Source organism: Dipodomys spectabilis, unplaced genomic scaffold (genome assembly GCF_019054845.1).
Source record: "Dipodomys spectabilis isolate Male_0828 unplaced genomic scaffold, ASM1905484v1 ptg000092l, whole genome shotgun sequence".
Taxonomy (NCBI): domain Eukaryota; kingdom Metazoa; phylum Chordata; class Mammalia; order Rodentia; family Heteromyidae; genus Dipodomys; species Dipodomys spectabilis.
In genome coordinates, this window is record NW_024870769.1 from 9,575,860 (window position 1) to 9,593,122 (window position 17,263).

At 39.1% G+C, this 17,263-nt stretch overlaps 1 protein-coding gene across 1 annotated transcript in view; it reads left to right on the forward strand.

The window, feature by feature from the left end:
* Vwc2 (von Willebrand factor C domain containing 2) overlaps positions 1–17,263 on the forward strand; it is a 145,907-nt gene that overhangs the window by 28,430 nt on the left and 100,214 nt on the right. Inside the window, exon 2 of the mRNA XM_042685069.1 lies at positions 1,017–1,146. Within this exon, the coding sequence (XP_042541003.1) occupies positions 1,017–1,146 (130 nt within the window). The remainder of the gene's footprint in view (positions 1–1,016; positions 1,147–17,263) is intronic.

The window sequence follows — 17,263 nt, forward strand, 5'->3', positions numbered from 1 at the left end:
GCATTGTTGCCTCCTCCTTTGTTTCCCCTTCCCATCCCTTCCCATCTCTCCCCTCCTCCCGTCCCCACTCCTGCACCAAAGTTGTAAAGTTCGTTTTCGACATAACGACTTGTACATCTCATTGTTGCAACGGGTCCATCTGTATCCCTATTTAAACGATTTGTTTTTCCCCTTCCCCTCCACAAATTATACTGGCATCAAATACAGTGAAATCAGGGGTTATACTGTGGGAGAGGGACATACAAAGCAACAAAGAAATAATCTTATAAATGTGCTAGAAACAATCACATGAAAGAGAAAAAACATTTGAATACATATCTTAGGGTTAATTTCCCTAATATTATTTAATTTTAAAGCAAAAAAAATCCTTCAAAATGAAGCTTAAGAAGAAAGCTGATTAATAGATCATTGAAAACCAGAGCTGTGAGGCTGGGAAGGTGACATAGTGGTAGAGTACTTGCCTCACATGCATGAGGCCCTGGGTTCGATTCCTCAGTACCACATAAACAGAAAAAGCCAGAAATGGCACTGTGGCTCAAGTGGTAGAGTGCTAGCTTTGAACTGACGAGCTGAGGGACAGCATCCAGGCCCAGAGTTCAAGCCCCATGACCACTAAAAAAAGAGAAAAGAAAAAAGAAAAACAATACCAGAGCTTCCCTGGCTGGAACTGAGAGAGACAGCAGAGCCCTCTCTCCCCCACTGAAGGTCTACACACCCAAAGCAGTCTACTAAACACTCCAGATGCTTGGGGCTGAGCTGAGAAAACCAATGGCCACACCTACTTCCTTTTATATTTTTTAATAAGTTTTTTTATTGTGAAAATACTATACAGAGGGGTTGTAATTATGCGAGCAAGATAATGAGTAAATTTCTTATTAAGCATGGTTGCCTCCTCCTTTGCTTTTCCCCTACCATCCCTTTTTTATCGTTAAAACACACCTGGATTGTCCTGAACAAGAAGAGCTTAGCTGTAGGCATGTGAGAGGTTTAACTCTGATTGTGGCCCTGTGTTTCAGGTATCTCCATGTGAGCGGTGCCGCTGTGAAGCAAATGGAGAAGTGCTGTGCACAGTGTCGGCCTGTCCCCAGACCGAGTGTGTGGACCCTGTGTATGAGCCTGACCAGTGTTGTCCCATCTGCAAAAATGGTAGGTGGACTGGCCACTGGGCCAGGGCGGCTTCCAGCCCCCAGCCCATGGGTCCTGGAATAACGGATGGAACTTTTGCAGATCTGTGAGTTTGAATAGCTCTAAGTTGTGTGCTCTCTTTCTCTCTTGCTCCTTTGTACTCTCTCTCACACACACAGTCTCTCTCTCTTTCTCTCTCTCTCTCTCTCTCTCTCTCTCACACACACACACACACACACACCATCTTTAAGTCTTCCTGCACAGTTGGGAGTAGCTGTGTACCTTAGCATTTTCTATCTCATTGATGTTATCGCTACGTTTTTATATATATTAAGGAGTTCTTCGGAGAGAAATTCAATTTCCACCATGGAGAAGAGTTGCTTATTTTAATTTAACGCTGTTTGTTCTTACAAAGCTGTTTCTGTCTTTCCAAGACAAATCAAACACAGTGGTTGACCTCATTTACTTTTCATTAGTAAGTGAATGAAACTTGGAACATAATTGAATATTTTTCATAAGCGAATTAGGCAGGGAGCGAGTCCCCTGTTATTCCCAACTGAGTGTTAATGGTGAATCAAGAGCTGAGCAGGCTTTAGGAAATGAAATGGCAGGAGTTCTCAATCCTTATTTATCCAAGGAGTGAGTGTCTCCTCATCTAGAAAATGAAGCGTCTTCCCTACTGAGGTGCCTTGCTGGACATCACTTTCTAGCAGGTATTGAATAAAAGTGTTTCTTAGGTGACGTGGGCCTGCTGATTAGCCTCCTGAAAGTAATCTGGCAAAGAGGTTGAGAGGGTCTTGGAAGAAAGAAGAGTCAGGAGACAAGATCCCAGTCTTCACCTATCTGAGTATCTTTCCTCACAAGGTAGATGTCAATCTATTGCATAACATGTGTTTCTAGTTGCACGTTATAGAGCTAACTCATGACGCTACCACCTGTTAACTCTGAGCTGTTAGACCCAGGCTTTGAATGGCTGTGTGGTAATAAGATGATAATGAGAATTTGGGTAGATGTTTCCATCTGGGTGATAGTGGTGCCCTAACTTGGAACACTATGGACTAAGGAAGTCTTGAGTGTGGCATTCATGTCAGGAAAACTCTGTGTACTGTGAGGTACCAGGAACCATTATAAATCTGAGTTTTATTACAGGTCATTTGTAACTCTTTTGAAATATATAAATGAAAGGAAGAAGGCTGTTTCTATTCAATACAGTTAGTCCTGAAAGGACAAGAACACTGTGCTAGGAATGTAATCATGGTATGTTGAGTCCATAAATGTGGAAGTAGACAATGTCTAAGGAAAATTACTAGGAGTTAGGCTTTGCAGGGAGTTCTCTGTGCATGGCTGTTCATGATGTGTAAATACGTTGTGTGGCACTGGGAAGCCTTTGAACATGGAGTATGTTCTTTTTAAAATATAATGCTACCGTTGGCCACGGTGGCTCACCAGTGCTGAGATCTGAGGACAGTGGTTGGAAGCCAGCTTGTGCAGGGAAGTCCACGAGACCCTCATCTCCAATTAATCAGCAAAAAGCTAAGTATTAACCTTGAGCAAAAATGCTAAGTGACAGGGCCCAGACCCTGAGTTCAAGCCCTAGTACTGTCACATACAAGAAAATAATATACAATAGAATGCAAAAACACTCCCGTGATTTAGAAGGGAGTCAATATAGTTAAATTAGGAAAAATGGATGATTTGGGGGAAGAAGTGTGTAGGGAGGTCAGAAGAACCTCACTGGTGGGGGCTGGCATCACACCAGGCTGGTCAGGAGTGACGGTGACTCTGGACTGTCAGGAGCCGAGAAAGGCCACCTTCAGGCTACAGCTCCCCACCTGGGGAAGCAGGAGTGGAGACCAAACTCTCATTGGGTCGTGATATTTAGTGAGTCACTTGAATAGTGGCATTTGAAGTATTTGGACTCCTAAATACTTATGATAGTCTGTGATTAGGAGGGATGCGCTGGTCTTAGCTATCCCTAGAATCCTACTTTGAATAACTCTAGTGGGTGAGAAGTCAGGATTGCAATCTCTCAGTCTTCCTTGTGTGTGTGTGTGTGTGTGTGTGTGTGTGTGTGTGTGTGTGTGCTGGTACTGGGACTTGAACTACGACTTGCACATTCCCTTGGCTTTTAGGCTCATGACTGGTGCTCTACCACGTGAGCCACACCTCTACTTTTGGCTCTTGATTGGTTAAATGGACATAAGAATTTTTCACATTCGCCTGTCCAAGCTAACTTTGAACTGAGATACTCAGATCTCAGCCTCCTAAGTAGCTAGTATCAAAGGCACAAGCCTCTGGCACCTGGCTCCTCAGTTTTTCTTATGTGTCTTTTCCACTAGACAAAGTTCAGATCAACTGAAAAACTGAGTTGTAGAAGGACATGTTTTACATACCCTCTAATAATATGTTTCTGTTGTTATTTTGCTGTTATTTGCTTTATGTTTTTCATTCTCTGTGCTTCTTATAGTCCAGTTCTGCACATACAAATCCAGCTCCTCAGCATATTTACTCTTTCATTCTTTTCCATGGTATGCCCAGAATAACTTCTATTTGTCCCATGCTGATGAGAAACTTACTGAGTAGAGATCAAGATTTCCTGACAATTATTTTTCCCCCTTAGGATCAATATCAACAGCTATGGTGCAAGGTCATGTAACTTTTCTGTTTGCATTCAACCTTTTTATTTTTTTGGTCATAGACTTTAACTCTGGGCCTGGGTGCTGTCCCTCAGCTCTTCAGCTCAAGGCTAGCACCTACCACTTGAGCTACAGTGCCACTTCCAGTTTTCTGGTGGTTTATTGGAGATAAGAGTCACACAGACTTTTCTGCTTGGGCTGGCTTTGAACTGTGATCCTCAGATCTCAGCCTTCTGAGTAGCTAGGATTACAGGTGTGAGCCAATGGTGCCTGGCTTTGCATTCAACCTTTTTGACATTTGACATATAATCTCTAATTGTTCACCCCTGTAATTACCAGTAACTCAAGTTAAGGAAAGCATGATTTTTTTTTTGTGGTAACATGGTAATGATTTTTCAAATGGTGACTATTTTTAAAATTTAGATTTATATTCTAGAAGGTTTTGAGCTGGTTATATCAAAATATCTAGAACTTATTGTCAGGGTTACAACTAAAATATATTAAAATATATGTAACTATATACCTACTATGAAATTTTGTTTTATCACCTGAGAGAATTTTACTTTGAGCTATCTAGTGGTAAAGTGTTGGGTTTTTTGTTTGCTTTTTAGCTGGTACCAGAACTCCAAATCAAGGCCTCACACTCTTGCTTGGTCTTATTCATGGTTGATACTCTACCATTTGAGCTATGGCTTCAGTCTGGCATTTTTTTGGTCAGTCAAGGGGCATGAACTTAGGGTCTGGGCATTGTCCCCAGGCATTTCTGCTCAAAGCCAGCACTCAACCACTTTGAGCCACAGATCCACTTCCATTTTTCTGGTGGTTAATTATAGATAAGAGTCTCATGGACTTTCCTGCCTGGCTTCGAACTGTGATCCTCAGATCTCAGCCTCCTGAGTAGCTAGGATTATAGAGGTGAGCCACCAGGGTCCAGCTCAGTCTAACATTTTTATGGTTAATTGGAGGTGGAGTCTCCCAGATATTTCTGTAGCTGGCTTTGAGCCTCAATCCTTTGGACCTCAATCTTCAGAATGACTAGGATTATAGGCTTGAGCAGCCAGTCCTAGGTGAGTTTGTAAGGTTTCCTGACTCTGAATGAACAAAATGGGTGTCACACTCTGAGGAAAAGATATTTGCTTGGAAAAAAAAAAAGAGAATCATTTCTGGCAGAAAGAAAGCTCTGTAGAACTTGATGGAATTAATGGATAATTTACAATAATTTATCATGCTTCCCCCCCCCAGAAAACTATATTTTTGTAAGAAAAGATTGCCCGATATATTTCTGATTAGAGCACATTGAAAGCAGAAGTTTTATATGGAATTGAATGCCTGGGTAGATGTGGATGGGATGGAATAGGAAGGTTTTAATTTTTGATCTCAGCAGAGCTGCCTGCTTTTCACCCTGGCCTGCCTTGACCTATAGTATTAACTAGCTCTTTCTCCCAATCCAAGAAAATTTACAGTTCACTTGTTAACTGCCAAAGTCACTTGCATCAAAGGAGCAGAAGTTGAAAACCAAGAATGCCTTAAATATAAATAAATGATCACAAATCAAATACGGTTTAATATATTCACTTTGTTGATGGATAAAGATCAATCTCCCAAGGTTTTTCTTTTGATAAAATGAATGTTCTATAGCACTGGCATTCTTTCTTTTTCTTCCCCCACAATGATACTGTGAACATTACAGTGACTTTCAAGAATTAAAGTTTTCTCTAGTGATAGAGGCACTTCAGAAGTGCATAGCGCCCTTTCTTGACATCCCTGGATCTTGGACATGCTTGTCAGCCTCGTCAGCATGAAGCTCTCATTACTGATCACATCTCTGTTCTGCTGTCGTCTTATTCATGGAACATCAGTACAGAAATACAGGGGCCTTGTTGGATGAGCAGTGAGTCTCTTAAGGGGAGACAGGAATCTGTGATGAGAAAGAAGACACAAAGGCACTAGATATAAAACTTATATAACTCTCTGAAGGCTCCATGATACTTAATGATATTTCTTTGCAATTTTATTTTCGCAAGAAAATAAACATAGCCACTTGGAAAGAAAAAGCAACCAAAAACATTAACAGAATTTTAAGATAAACACCAAAATTTCAGATAATTAGATGTATTCTCATGGAAATATGAGAGAAGCATTAGCTCGTACTTAGGCAGAGTTTTGTTTGATTGTTTACTTGTGTACTTCAGAGTAGGACAAGATTGCAGTTAAAATTTATGGAGTGAGTTGGGCTAAGTTGAGTGGTATATGTGAGGGCAGAAGGTTTATGTCAAGATTCTCTCACAAGGAAAACTGTACTCCTATATGGCCTTACCAGTAAATTCTTTCAAAACTTTTGCCAGAGAAATACTGCCAATCCTTTGGGAACTCTGTCATTATTGGAGATGATATGGTTGTGATCCATAAAAATAAAGGAATTTCAAAATATCTGAAAGTTGACCTTAACAAGGTAAAGGTTATTGTTTAAGGCAAGATCATTGTTTAAAAGCCAGTTATTTCCTAAATATTATTTTAAAAAAAAGGAATGAATTAACAACTCCAGCTTTAAATAACATCATAGGTGACAAAGATGTAGAAATTTTGCTAAATTATACCAGCTCTTCATACTCAAAAAAAAATCACAAAGTTTTATTGACAGAGTGCAAGAAGATAAGTAAATAGAAGAAACAAAATGTCCACAAAGGTAGACTCAATAATGTAAATATATCAGCCCGCTTGCAATTGATCTATTGATTCAGTATAATTCTAGTCTAAAATTTAATGGTTTTTATGGAAATTACCAAGTTGGTTTTAAAATTCAAATGGCAACTCAAAAGTTAAAATGGGTCAGCCAAGCACAGAAAAGCTGGAATAATCAGATGATTACTAGACTCATATCTGTAATCTTAGCTTCTCAGGAAGCTGAGATCTGAGGATCACAGTTCAAAACCAGACTAGATAAGAAATTCCAATGGGGCTGGCAAGGTGGCTCAGTGGTAGAGCGCTTGCCTTGCATTCATGAGGCCCTGGGTTCAATTCCTCAGCACCACATAAGCAGAAAAAAAAAAGCCGGAAGTGGCATTGTGGCTCAAGTAGTAGAGCGCTAGCCTTGAGCTGAGAGACAGCGCCCAGCCCAGAGTTCAGGCCCACACCGGACCCCCCCCCCAAAAAAAGAAAGTCCAAGACACTCTTATCTCCAATTAACCAGCATAAATTAATTAATTAATTAACTAGAAGTGAAGCTGTGGCTCAAGTGGTAGATCACTAGCCTTGAGTGTAAAAGCCAAGCCTATAGCACAAGGCCCCTGAATTCATGCCCCATTACTGCTACACAAAAACAAGTACATGATAAAATACTGAGATTTATTGCAAGTTATTGTCATGAACCCCAGTCCTATGATTACAAATACAGACAGATGAAAACTGGAAAGGAATAGAGCAAGAAAAAAAAGTGGATTGAGATTACCAGTGTAAAAGTAAGCTGATAATCACAGCACAGTGAGCAGGAATTATCAACCCAATAGCTAGTGCACAGCCAAATCAATAGCAGATGACAGTGAAAGGTATCTCCACTTAATTTTTTTTTTTGCCAGTCCTGGGGCTTGAGCTAACTCAAGATCTGGCACTGTCCCTGAGCTGCTTTTGTGGTCAAGGCTAGCACTGACAACTTGAGCCACAGTGCCACTTCTGACTTTTTTTGTTTATGTAGTTCTGAGGAATGGAACCCAGGGATTCATGCATGCTAGGCAAACACTCCTCCACTAAACCACATTCTCAAGCTATCTCCCCTTTCTTCACACTCCACTAAGCAAATTAAAAAAAAAAAATCCCAACAGACTGCAGATTTAAACACGAAAGCAAAGTAAATGAGGATTGACCAGAAACCATGGGAAAGAATTGATCAGTTAGTCTTTATTACAGTTATGAATTATCATTCAGCAAGTAAAATTATTTAAAGGTGCCACATTATCCACACATTTGGAGAAAATATATGCAGTATATTCCAATTGTCTCTTTGAAGAATTCGGATGCACCAAAATAGAGCAGAGATACAAAGATGTAATGGAAATTTCCATTTCTGTTCACTTCTACCTTTTTCCTAATTCTTTTTTATTTAGGGGGGTATGTTTTCTCATTGTGCATTAGGTACCAGGCTGCCATTATTACTTCTGTCAGATTGCACTCTGATAGTGACCTGTCCTTTAGGCAGATAATGCAAAAAAAAAAAAGAAGGAAGGAAAAAGAGAGGGGAGAGGGAGGGAAGGGAAGGAGGGAAGGAGGGAGGAAAGAAGGGAGGGAGGGAGGAAGGAAGGGAGGGAGGAAGGAAGGATGGAAGAAGGGATAATTTCCTTTTGTAAGGCAAATAAATTAATATTAACCTGAGGAAGACTGTTGTAAAATGAAATACACCTTGTAATTCTAAGAACAATGAGTAGAAAAGTCAAGAAAAGAATTAAACATGATACATTAAAAACTGTGTAAAAATGTAAATGATGCTCAGGGAGAAAGAAAAAATACGCCAAAGAATACAAGAGAAAGCAAATGAAAAACATAGTTTTTCATTTTTACAAAGTAAAAATTTGGCAGAATTCAAAGGAGAAAGTAGATGCTAAATATTGCATAATTGGAAATTTAAATAAACTTTGAGAAATGCATAGACAATTCAGACAGACACTTAGCAAGGCTGTTGAAGGCTTGAACAAAAGCCTTGAACCAGCCTGGCTGAGGTAACATTAATACAGCATGTACAACTGAATTACTGCAAAGACTAATTCATGTCAACAGAAGGAGATATTCTCTAGCTTAGACTGAACACCACACTATAATACAATTCTTAATTCGTTCGGAACACTTAATCATACAAAGTCTTTTTTAACATAACAGAATATGATAGACTTAAGTGAGAATTAACGGCAGAAAAGATCTGAGGAGCATGAATATATTTGGAAATTAAATTAGTATCTTTTCAGTAATCCATGAGTCAAAAAAAAAGAAATTAGAGATTTTAGAGAAAAAAAATGGATAAAGAGTGAAAACAGGACTGGGGTGCAATTCGTTTTTAGAGTTTGGTATGAACATGTTCAAGGACTTGGGTTTGATCTCCAGCATTGAGAAAAAGATCATAATTGATCAGGTGGATGGTAAAGTAATGTTTCATAGGAGATTTAGCTTCTAAGTCAATAATGCATGCTTCTACCTTAGTGAACTGGTAAAAGAACAACAGATTACACCAAGAGCATACAAAGGAAAAAAAGAAAAAGAAAAAAGGGACCTAATGAAACTGTAAGTAGAAATCAACTTGAGTAAAAAAACATTGAAAAGATTAGGAAGAATTTATTACAATGAAGTTAAGTTAGTTCTTTGAATCTGACCAGGAAAAAAAATTCAGAGAAGCCATGAGTCAAGAATGAATGTGGGGCCATCACCAATGATACTACCAAAAAAGAAAAAGAAAAAGAAAGAAAAGAAAGAAGCCCTATACCAGCAAATAGAAAAGTTGGTTGATATTTCCTAGGAAAATACAAAAGAAAACCCTCAGGTTAATACAAAGAAGATCACCACCACCACAAAAAGAGGCTCATGACTTTTTGCTTTCCTAGTGAATTCTGTCAAGTATTTAAAAGAAGAAACTCCTTCTTCACAAACAGACTCAGAAAAGAGAGGCAAAGGGACTCTTCCTCCCAATGTAGTCTCCACATTAATTGTGACCTTCAGTAAAGTGACGCCAGAACATTATATATATATATTACAGATAAATGTCCTTTAGGAACATAGATGGAAAATATTTTAACAAATATTAGAAAAATCAGAATACATCATTAAAAGGGATACACACTTCAACAAGTAAGATTTATCCCAGAAACAGAAAGTTGACTTAATATATGAATTAAAAATTAGTGTAATATTTACCATAGTAATAATATAAAGGAAACAAAAACTACACATGATCTCAGTGGTGGCATTTGACAAATTCTTGTGACTAAAACTCAGTGAATTAGGCATAAGAAGGGACTTTTCAAGCTGATAAAGCATAACTGTTCATAGTCATAATTTATATGATTGTTCTCATAATACTTCCAAGATTAGAGAGAGAAAACAAAGATACACAGTTTCATTTCTTCCAGTCATTAAAGTAGGGGGGAGGGAAGGAGGGAGAGAGAGAGACAGAGAGAGAGAGACAGAGAGAGAGAGGGAGAGAGAGAGAATATGAATTAGGAGATGCCATAAACTTAAATGTGAAGATTCCAAGCATTACACATTCACACACCCTCATTTATGAGAACTAATAAAGACACTAGATGAAGAGCCAATTTATGTGGTATGTAATGAATAACAAAACTGAAATTTTAAAATAGTTCCATTAGAATAATATCAGAAAGAATAGAATACCAAGTGCAAGAAAACACAAATATTTAAAATATAAAATATGGGCTAGCAAGTATGAGACTGTGAGTTCAAACTCACATTGAACAAATATTGGTAGCTCAGATCTGTCACCCTAATGACTCACAAGGCTGAGACCTGGAGGAAAAAGGTTCAGCGCCAGCTGAAACATCTGAGAGATTCCATCTCCAATCAACCAGCAAAATGCTAGACCACAGGCATGATTTGGGTGGTGGAGTTGCTGTGAACAAGCAAGCCAAGCAACAGCATGAGGCCTCAAGTTCAGCCCCAAATATTAGCAAAGAACTGCTACAAAACCACCTAAGATATATTCAATGTCAGTAGACTTTTGGAAAAGAAAAATTAAAGGCACATTTAGATACTGCCATATACTACAAAATCGGTCCAATAAGTAAGACCAATAAAACTAATGTTGGAAAAGATAGAGTAAAACAAAAATCTTCAGCATAGCTACTGGGTTTGCCAAATGTACAATTTGACATGTTCCTAAAAATGTAAGACAATTCCATCTTAGAATTTTGTTCCAGAAAATTGAGAGCATATGTTTATACAACTGTTCATTGCAGGCTGGTTCTCTGTAGCCAAAGAATGGAAATCATCTCAATGTTCACCAATTGCTCAGCCTATTAAAACAATGTCTTGTGGCTTATGTCTATAATAGAAGTGTCTTCATACTAGTGAGCAATGAATGCACTGATGATACACACTACAGCATGAGTAAACCTCAGTAGCCAGTTGCAAAAGATCACGTATTTTATGGCTCTATTCACTTGAAATATCCCAAGAAGGAAAAGTTACAGAAAGGCATATTCCATTGGTAGTGGCCCATGGCTGAGTTCAGAGTGGAATTAACTTCAAACATGCATGGGGGGATTTATTGATTATATATCTGTGAGTTGTCATGATGTTATGTTATGAAATAAGTTTATCAACACTAATATATTATATAGTTCCAATGAAGGAGTTTTATGACTTGTAAGGTATGTATGAATAAAGCTGCCAAAACAGTGTTGATCTCTTACAAAGACAAAGGGAAATTCTGATAATTTCCTTTGATTCCTAAAGATAATCTTCCAGCTCCTTCCCATGAATGGTTCCCAAAGCTAATTGTGCATCAGACACCTCTGGGGCTCATTCCAGCACCCTGCTGGGCCCCACCTTAGAGGTCCTCCTCCTGAAGGTTCAGGCTGAGGCCTGAGAGTTTGTTTGTTTGTTCTCTTTATTCTGGGGCTTGAACTCAGTTTGTTAAGCTGTGTAGGATTATACAGTTGCTCATTGTTGGTGCTCTACCCTTTGGCCATTTCAACCACCACTCCAGTCTGGCTTTTTTCTAGTTAACTGAAGATGGAATTTTATAGACATTACTGCTCAGAGTGGCTTCAAATCGAGGTCCTCTGACCTCAACCCCCTGAGAAGCTAGGATTGTAAGTGTGAGCCACCAGCATCTGGGGCGTCTGGCACAAGTCTCAGTTTTAATAAACTCTAAAGTTTTTCTCTTGCTGCTGGGTTGGATCTTATCCTGTGAGGGCCTTTGCTTTACCCAACTCTTCGTTTTATTTTTGTTTTTTTTTTAAAGAGTTTTGGACATTTTCTCCTGGTTAGATTTAACATGGAATAGGATCTTTTTTACTCATTTTTCTTTTGGTTGGTATGGAGCCTGAACTCTAGGCCTGGGTGCTGTCCCTCAGATCTTCAGCTCAAGGGTAACACTCTGACACTTGAGCCAAAACACTACTTCTGGCTTTTTCTGCTTATGTGGTGCTAAGGAATCGGCCCCAGGGCCTCATGCATGCAAGGCAAGTGCTCTACTACTAAGCCACCTTCCCAGCCCTCTTTTTTAACTCTTGAATGTATTTTTAAGTGCTTCAAGTTACATTTATAATTTTTTCCAGAGATTTGAGAGTTTATAGCAATACGATTATATTTTAAAATGTGGAATTCATCAGAGCAGAGATAAATTGGTAGTTGAATACTAAATTAAGTCAGAAACAAGATAAAACAAAAATGTGCCCTTACTTCTGATGCAGAGAATCTACCTTTGAGCAAGCACGTGGTCCTGAGCTCAAACTTTGGTACTACAAATAAATAAATAAGCAAACAATAAAATGTGCTCTCTATTATCTATCATAAGCAAACAATAAAATGTGCTCTCTATTATCTATCTTGCAATTAAATATTTAAGAGCAAAAATAGAAAATGAGAAGTGTAATAAATATTAGGAACAAATAGAAATATTAGGAACAGATAGAAAAAAGAGTATGCTGGGCTGGGAAGGTGGCTCAGTGGTAGAATGCCTGCCGCACATACATGAGGCCCTAGGTTCGGTTTCTCAGCACCACATACGCAAAAAAAGCCAGAAATGGCGTAAGTGGTAGAGCACTAGTCTTGAGTTGAAGAGTTCAGGGACAGTGCCCGGGCCGAAAAAAATAAATAAATAAAATAAATCTAATTTTTTTAAAAAAAGAAATAGACTATGCTTTTCTTGGTACTGGAGACTGCAAGAAATGATTCATTAATGATCAGATGCCCTGAAACTTAAAACACAGATTTTAAAATATTTAAAAGCTTTATTCAACTTCTTCGATTAGCATTTTCGAACAGAAGAACTCAAACCCAAAGAGCTAACATACTTTCACATGTCTTAATTTGCTAGCATTTTGCGTTTGTGACAATAATTATTCAGATGGCATTTCATTAATCCTCATATAGCCCAGTGAGCAGCAATTTTCATTTTTATTTTTACTTAGAGAAGCACGTGAATGCCTTGGCCTTTCATACACTATTTTCATACACTATCTCACAATCCTCCAACTAGCATGAATTCTGGACTTACTGTTATCTGTTTCAAGCTTCCATAGTCAGTACCAAAAAGCCCAGCTAGTGCTTGGATATTATGAATGACAAACTAGGAGAGATGGAGAAAGCCTTAGAATTTCATCTCGTGAACTCAGGGCCTGGGCACTCTCTAAGCTTTAGGTGCTCAAGGTTAGCACTTTACCAACTTGAGTCACAGCACCACTTCTGGTTTCCTGGTGGTTAATTGGAGAAACTTTGCTGTCCAGGCTGGCTTTGTAATGCAATCCTCAAATCTCTGCCTCCTGAATAGGTAGAATTACAGGTATGAGCCACTGGTACCTGGTAAGTTTGATTTCTTAAATTCAGGTCTTTTGATTCATTTCCAGCTCTTCTAGAGGTTTTTGAATTAGCGGCTCTTTGCAAATTTGAGAATAATTAAAAATGATCTTTTCCTAGATTGTAACCTAGTTGATCAAAGGAATTATACAATTGGTCTCTTCCCCTGCATATACCATATTTAGTTAATACATCTGAGTATATATGCATATGACCCTATATATGTTTGAACAAATAAGTATATATACTTGTAATTTTAATCTAACTTCCACATATAAGAGAAAATATGTCTCCTTTGTCTGAAACTAATCCACTTCACTTGATATGATTTCTTTCAGATCCATCCATTTCCCTGCAAATGACATACTGTCATTCTTCCTAATAGATGAGTAAAATTCCATTGGGTACATATGCTATTTTTTCTTGATCCATTCTTCTACTAAAGAGCATCTGGGCTGTTTCCATAAGATATCTATGATGAACAGTGCAGGAGTAAACATGGGTGTGCAAGTGTCTTTATTGTATCCTGTACAGCTAACAAAATAAATACCAGGAGCTGGAGCACATGTTGTTGAGGGGGGGGGGCGTGGTAGGAGGGGTAGGGCGGGCATGGTGGGGGGAGACTGTCAAGGAGTAAGGAAGGAAGCAGGCAAATGGGGGGAGAGTAAGTGAATGAAGCTATTAATATTCAATGTACATATGTGAACATGGAACTAGGTAACTTGAGTGGATGGGTAGGATTGGGGTAGATGTGGGGAGAACGATGAAAGGGGTGACCTTGATCAAGATGCATTGTATTTACAGACATGTTGAACTGAAACTTCACTGCATACTACTTAAGGATAACTTCTTTTTTGGGGGAAGGGGGATAGTTTTGGAGCCTGAACTCTGGGCCCTGTCCCTCAGCTTTTCCGCTCAAGGCTAGCCACTTCTGGCTTTTTCTGCTTTATGTGATGCTGAGGAATCGAACCCAGAGGCTCATTCATGCAAGGCAAGCACTCTACCACTGAGCCACCTTCCAGCCCCGGATAACTTTTTTTTAAATGATGCTTTTTTTTTTTTTTTTTTTGCACACATTGCTGTTGCATTTTGTTTATGTATGTATGTATTTATTTATTTATGCATTTGGTCAGTTGTGGAACATGGACTCAGGAGCTGGGTGCTGTCCCTGAGCTCTTTTACTTAAGGATAGTGCTGTACCATTTTGAGCCACAGCACCACTTCCAGCATTTTGGTTGTTAATTGGACAAAAGTGTCTCACAGACTTTCCTCCTCGGGCTGGCTTTGAATGGTGATCCTCAGATCTCAGCCTTCTGAGTAGCTAGGATTACAGGCGTGAGCCACTGGCACCTGACAGAATTTAATTTTTTAAACAAATAAGTTTTTAAGACAGATGGCTTCAAAGTCGTTGCTCTAGCTTATTGAGAGGAAGTGATTCTGTGAATTAAGTGTACTTCTAGACTTGTATCCGTGTGTGTTTTTTAGGACTCGGTTCAAAGGTTAGCCTCCACTAAGCTCTTTCACAAGATGCCCTTTGACCTTATTGAGGACCAATCCTGGAGTCTGTTCCCAATTTCTGCCTCTTTGTAATGGTCTTTGAATCTAAAGTCATGTGCTCAAATGTCCTTGTGAAAACTTGCTTGGTCTATATTCTAAACAAGTTTGTCTTATTGTCAGCTACACTCAGCACCTATAGCTCCAGTCATATTGTGTTATGGGTGTGGGGATTATGGGAATAATATGTTCCAATGTTCCAATGTGGTTTTGTTCAAACTTTGGTCCTCCTTTTAAAGATTGTTGATACAAGGGTGTATGAAGGTGCACATTTTTATTATTACTAGAGAACACTTAGGTATTTGTTGTTTATTTCTCTGCAAATATGAAGTTGAATCAAGTTATGGTACTTGCCTCTAAAGAGCTCATAGACTAGAGGGGAGGTTTCTTCTGAAAAAAATAAACAAACACTTGTGTTTGCTGTTCTATTTTAATTAAGAGGAGAGTAGGGAAGAGAGTAGAACACAGTGAGCAAAACTAGAGTAGCATCAATTGTGTGTGGTACTGATTGACTTTGGAATTACTTCATTAGGATAAATTCTCAGGAGTGAGACCACCAGATCAAAGATTTGAAACATTTCTTTCTTTTTTATTTGGTCAGTCATGGGGCTTGAACTCTGGGCCTGGGCACTATCCCTGAGCTCTTCAGCTCAAGGCAAGCACACTACCACTTGAGCCACAGCGCCACTTCCGGTTTTTGAGTGGTTTATTGGAGAGTCTCAAGGACTTTCCTGCCTGGGCTGGCTTTGAACTGTGATCCTCAGATCTCAGCCTCCTGAGTAGCTAGGATTACAGGCATGAGCCACCGGCGCCTGGCTCTTGAAACATTTCTTATGACTCTGATATTACCAGACAACTCCTTAAAAGTTCTGGCTTTATTGTATAACCTTATTGAAGTTTTATTAATTTAATTTATAGGATATAATACCTTGTTATTCAATATTAAGCATATAAACTTTGAAATATCTTAGATGATATTTTTCTATAATTGTAATTATAATTTTTTAACTTCTTAAAGTGATTTTGGACATAATTGCAGTGATTTTGGTGACTAAATATTGACTGAACTGTAAAAACATAAGACCTTCAGAGTAAAGTTTTGATAAAGCAGCCTGATTTGTTTATCTGTACCCTTTATGTACTTGTAAAAGAGCAATACTAAACAGAGTTGTATCTGTGGATGTTTAGTGACAATTAGTATGGGAGAATTTGAAGCCTTGTGTTAACTCATTCAGCAGATATTGATTGACTCTCTGCTATGTGCCTCAGGCAATAATATGACAAATAACAAATTAGGTAAGAGATACAGTGTAAGAAGGGCTCAACTGCTGAGCACTGGTGGCTCATACTTATAATCCTCATTACTCAGGAGGCTGAGATCTGAGCTAGGCCAGGCAGGGAAGTCCCTGAGACTTTCATCTCTAATTAGCCACCAGAAAACTCAAAGTGGTAGAGTGTTAGCTTTGAGTAAAAAAGCTCAGGGATAGTGCCCAGGCCCGGAGTCCAAGCCCCATGACAGACCCCCAAAAACGGGAGGTGGGCTCAACACTATTCAGTGAGCATGCCTGTGGGATATTAAAGGTAACAAAAGAAAAGGAGGAATGAGCTGGCCTTTGCCTAGAGCAAGTCAAGCTTGGAGCTTTGCTCCATTGGTGCACTATAATAGTTCTGAGGTAGAAGAGACAGGACGTGAGAGGCAGGGGTGAGCATGGTCATAGGTGAGCAGAAGGGGAACTCAGAAAACGCTGAGGAAATTAGATTCAATTCTGAGGCGATGTTGAAGCCTAGTGATGGGACTGCCATTATACGTGAACCTTCTAGTTTTAGGGTTCAGGATAGAGGCTGTTGCTCTACCCATGAAAGGGTAATAGTACTGAGCTTAGCCAATGGACAGTGGCCATGAGGAGAAGCAGATCCATTATGGAGATGCTGCAAAGGTCAAGTCCACTGGCAGCGACGGGTTATTTGAAGTAGGGTGCATGAAGCATCCCCCACATTTCACATTTGGACAAGGGCAGCAATGCCAGAGTAGGTCCTTGAAGCAGGAGGAACAGAAGAGAAGGTCATCTTAGACTTGATGGGAGATCAAGGCTTGTAAATGCTATTTTTTTCAAATGCTCTGAGCTGTCAAGTTAAGCTAAATTTCCTGAAGCAGTGTGAAAATCCCTGGCTTTTGAGCTAGAGAGCTGTGACATTCTATCTGAATCTCTGCCATGTTGCCTAATTGGCTTATTCTCCTCACTTTCATCACCTGCAAAATTGGGATAATCATCTGTATATCCCTGGCAGGCTCACGATGAGGATTAAATAAGTCAAGTGCTTTCTATTGAGTCACACGTCAGAAGAGAGTTTCCTTCCTGTCTCTGGCTTTCTTGACCTCCATCAAAGAATTGAACTTCTTAAAAGCAACACTTAAGTTAGGACCAGCC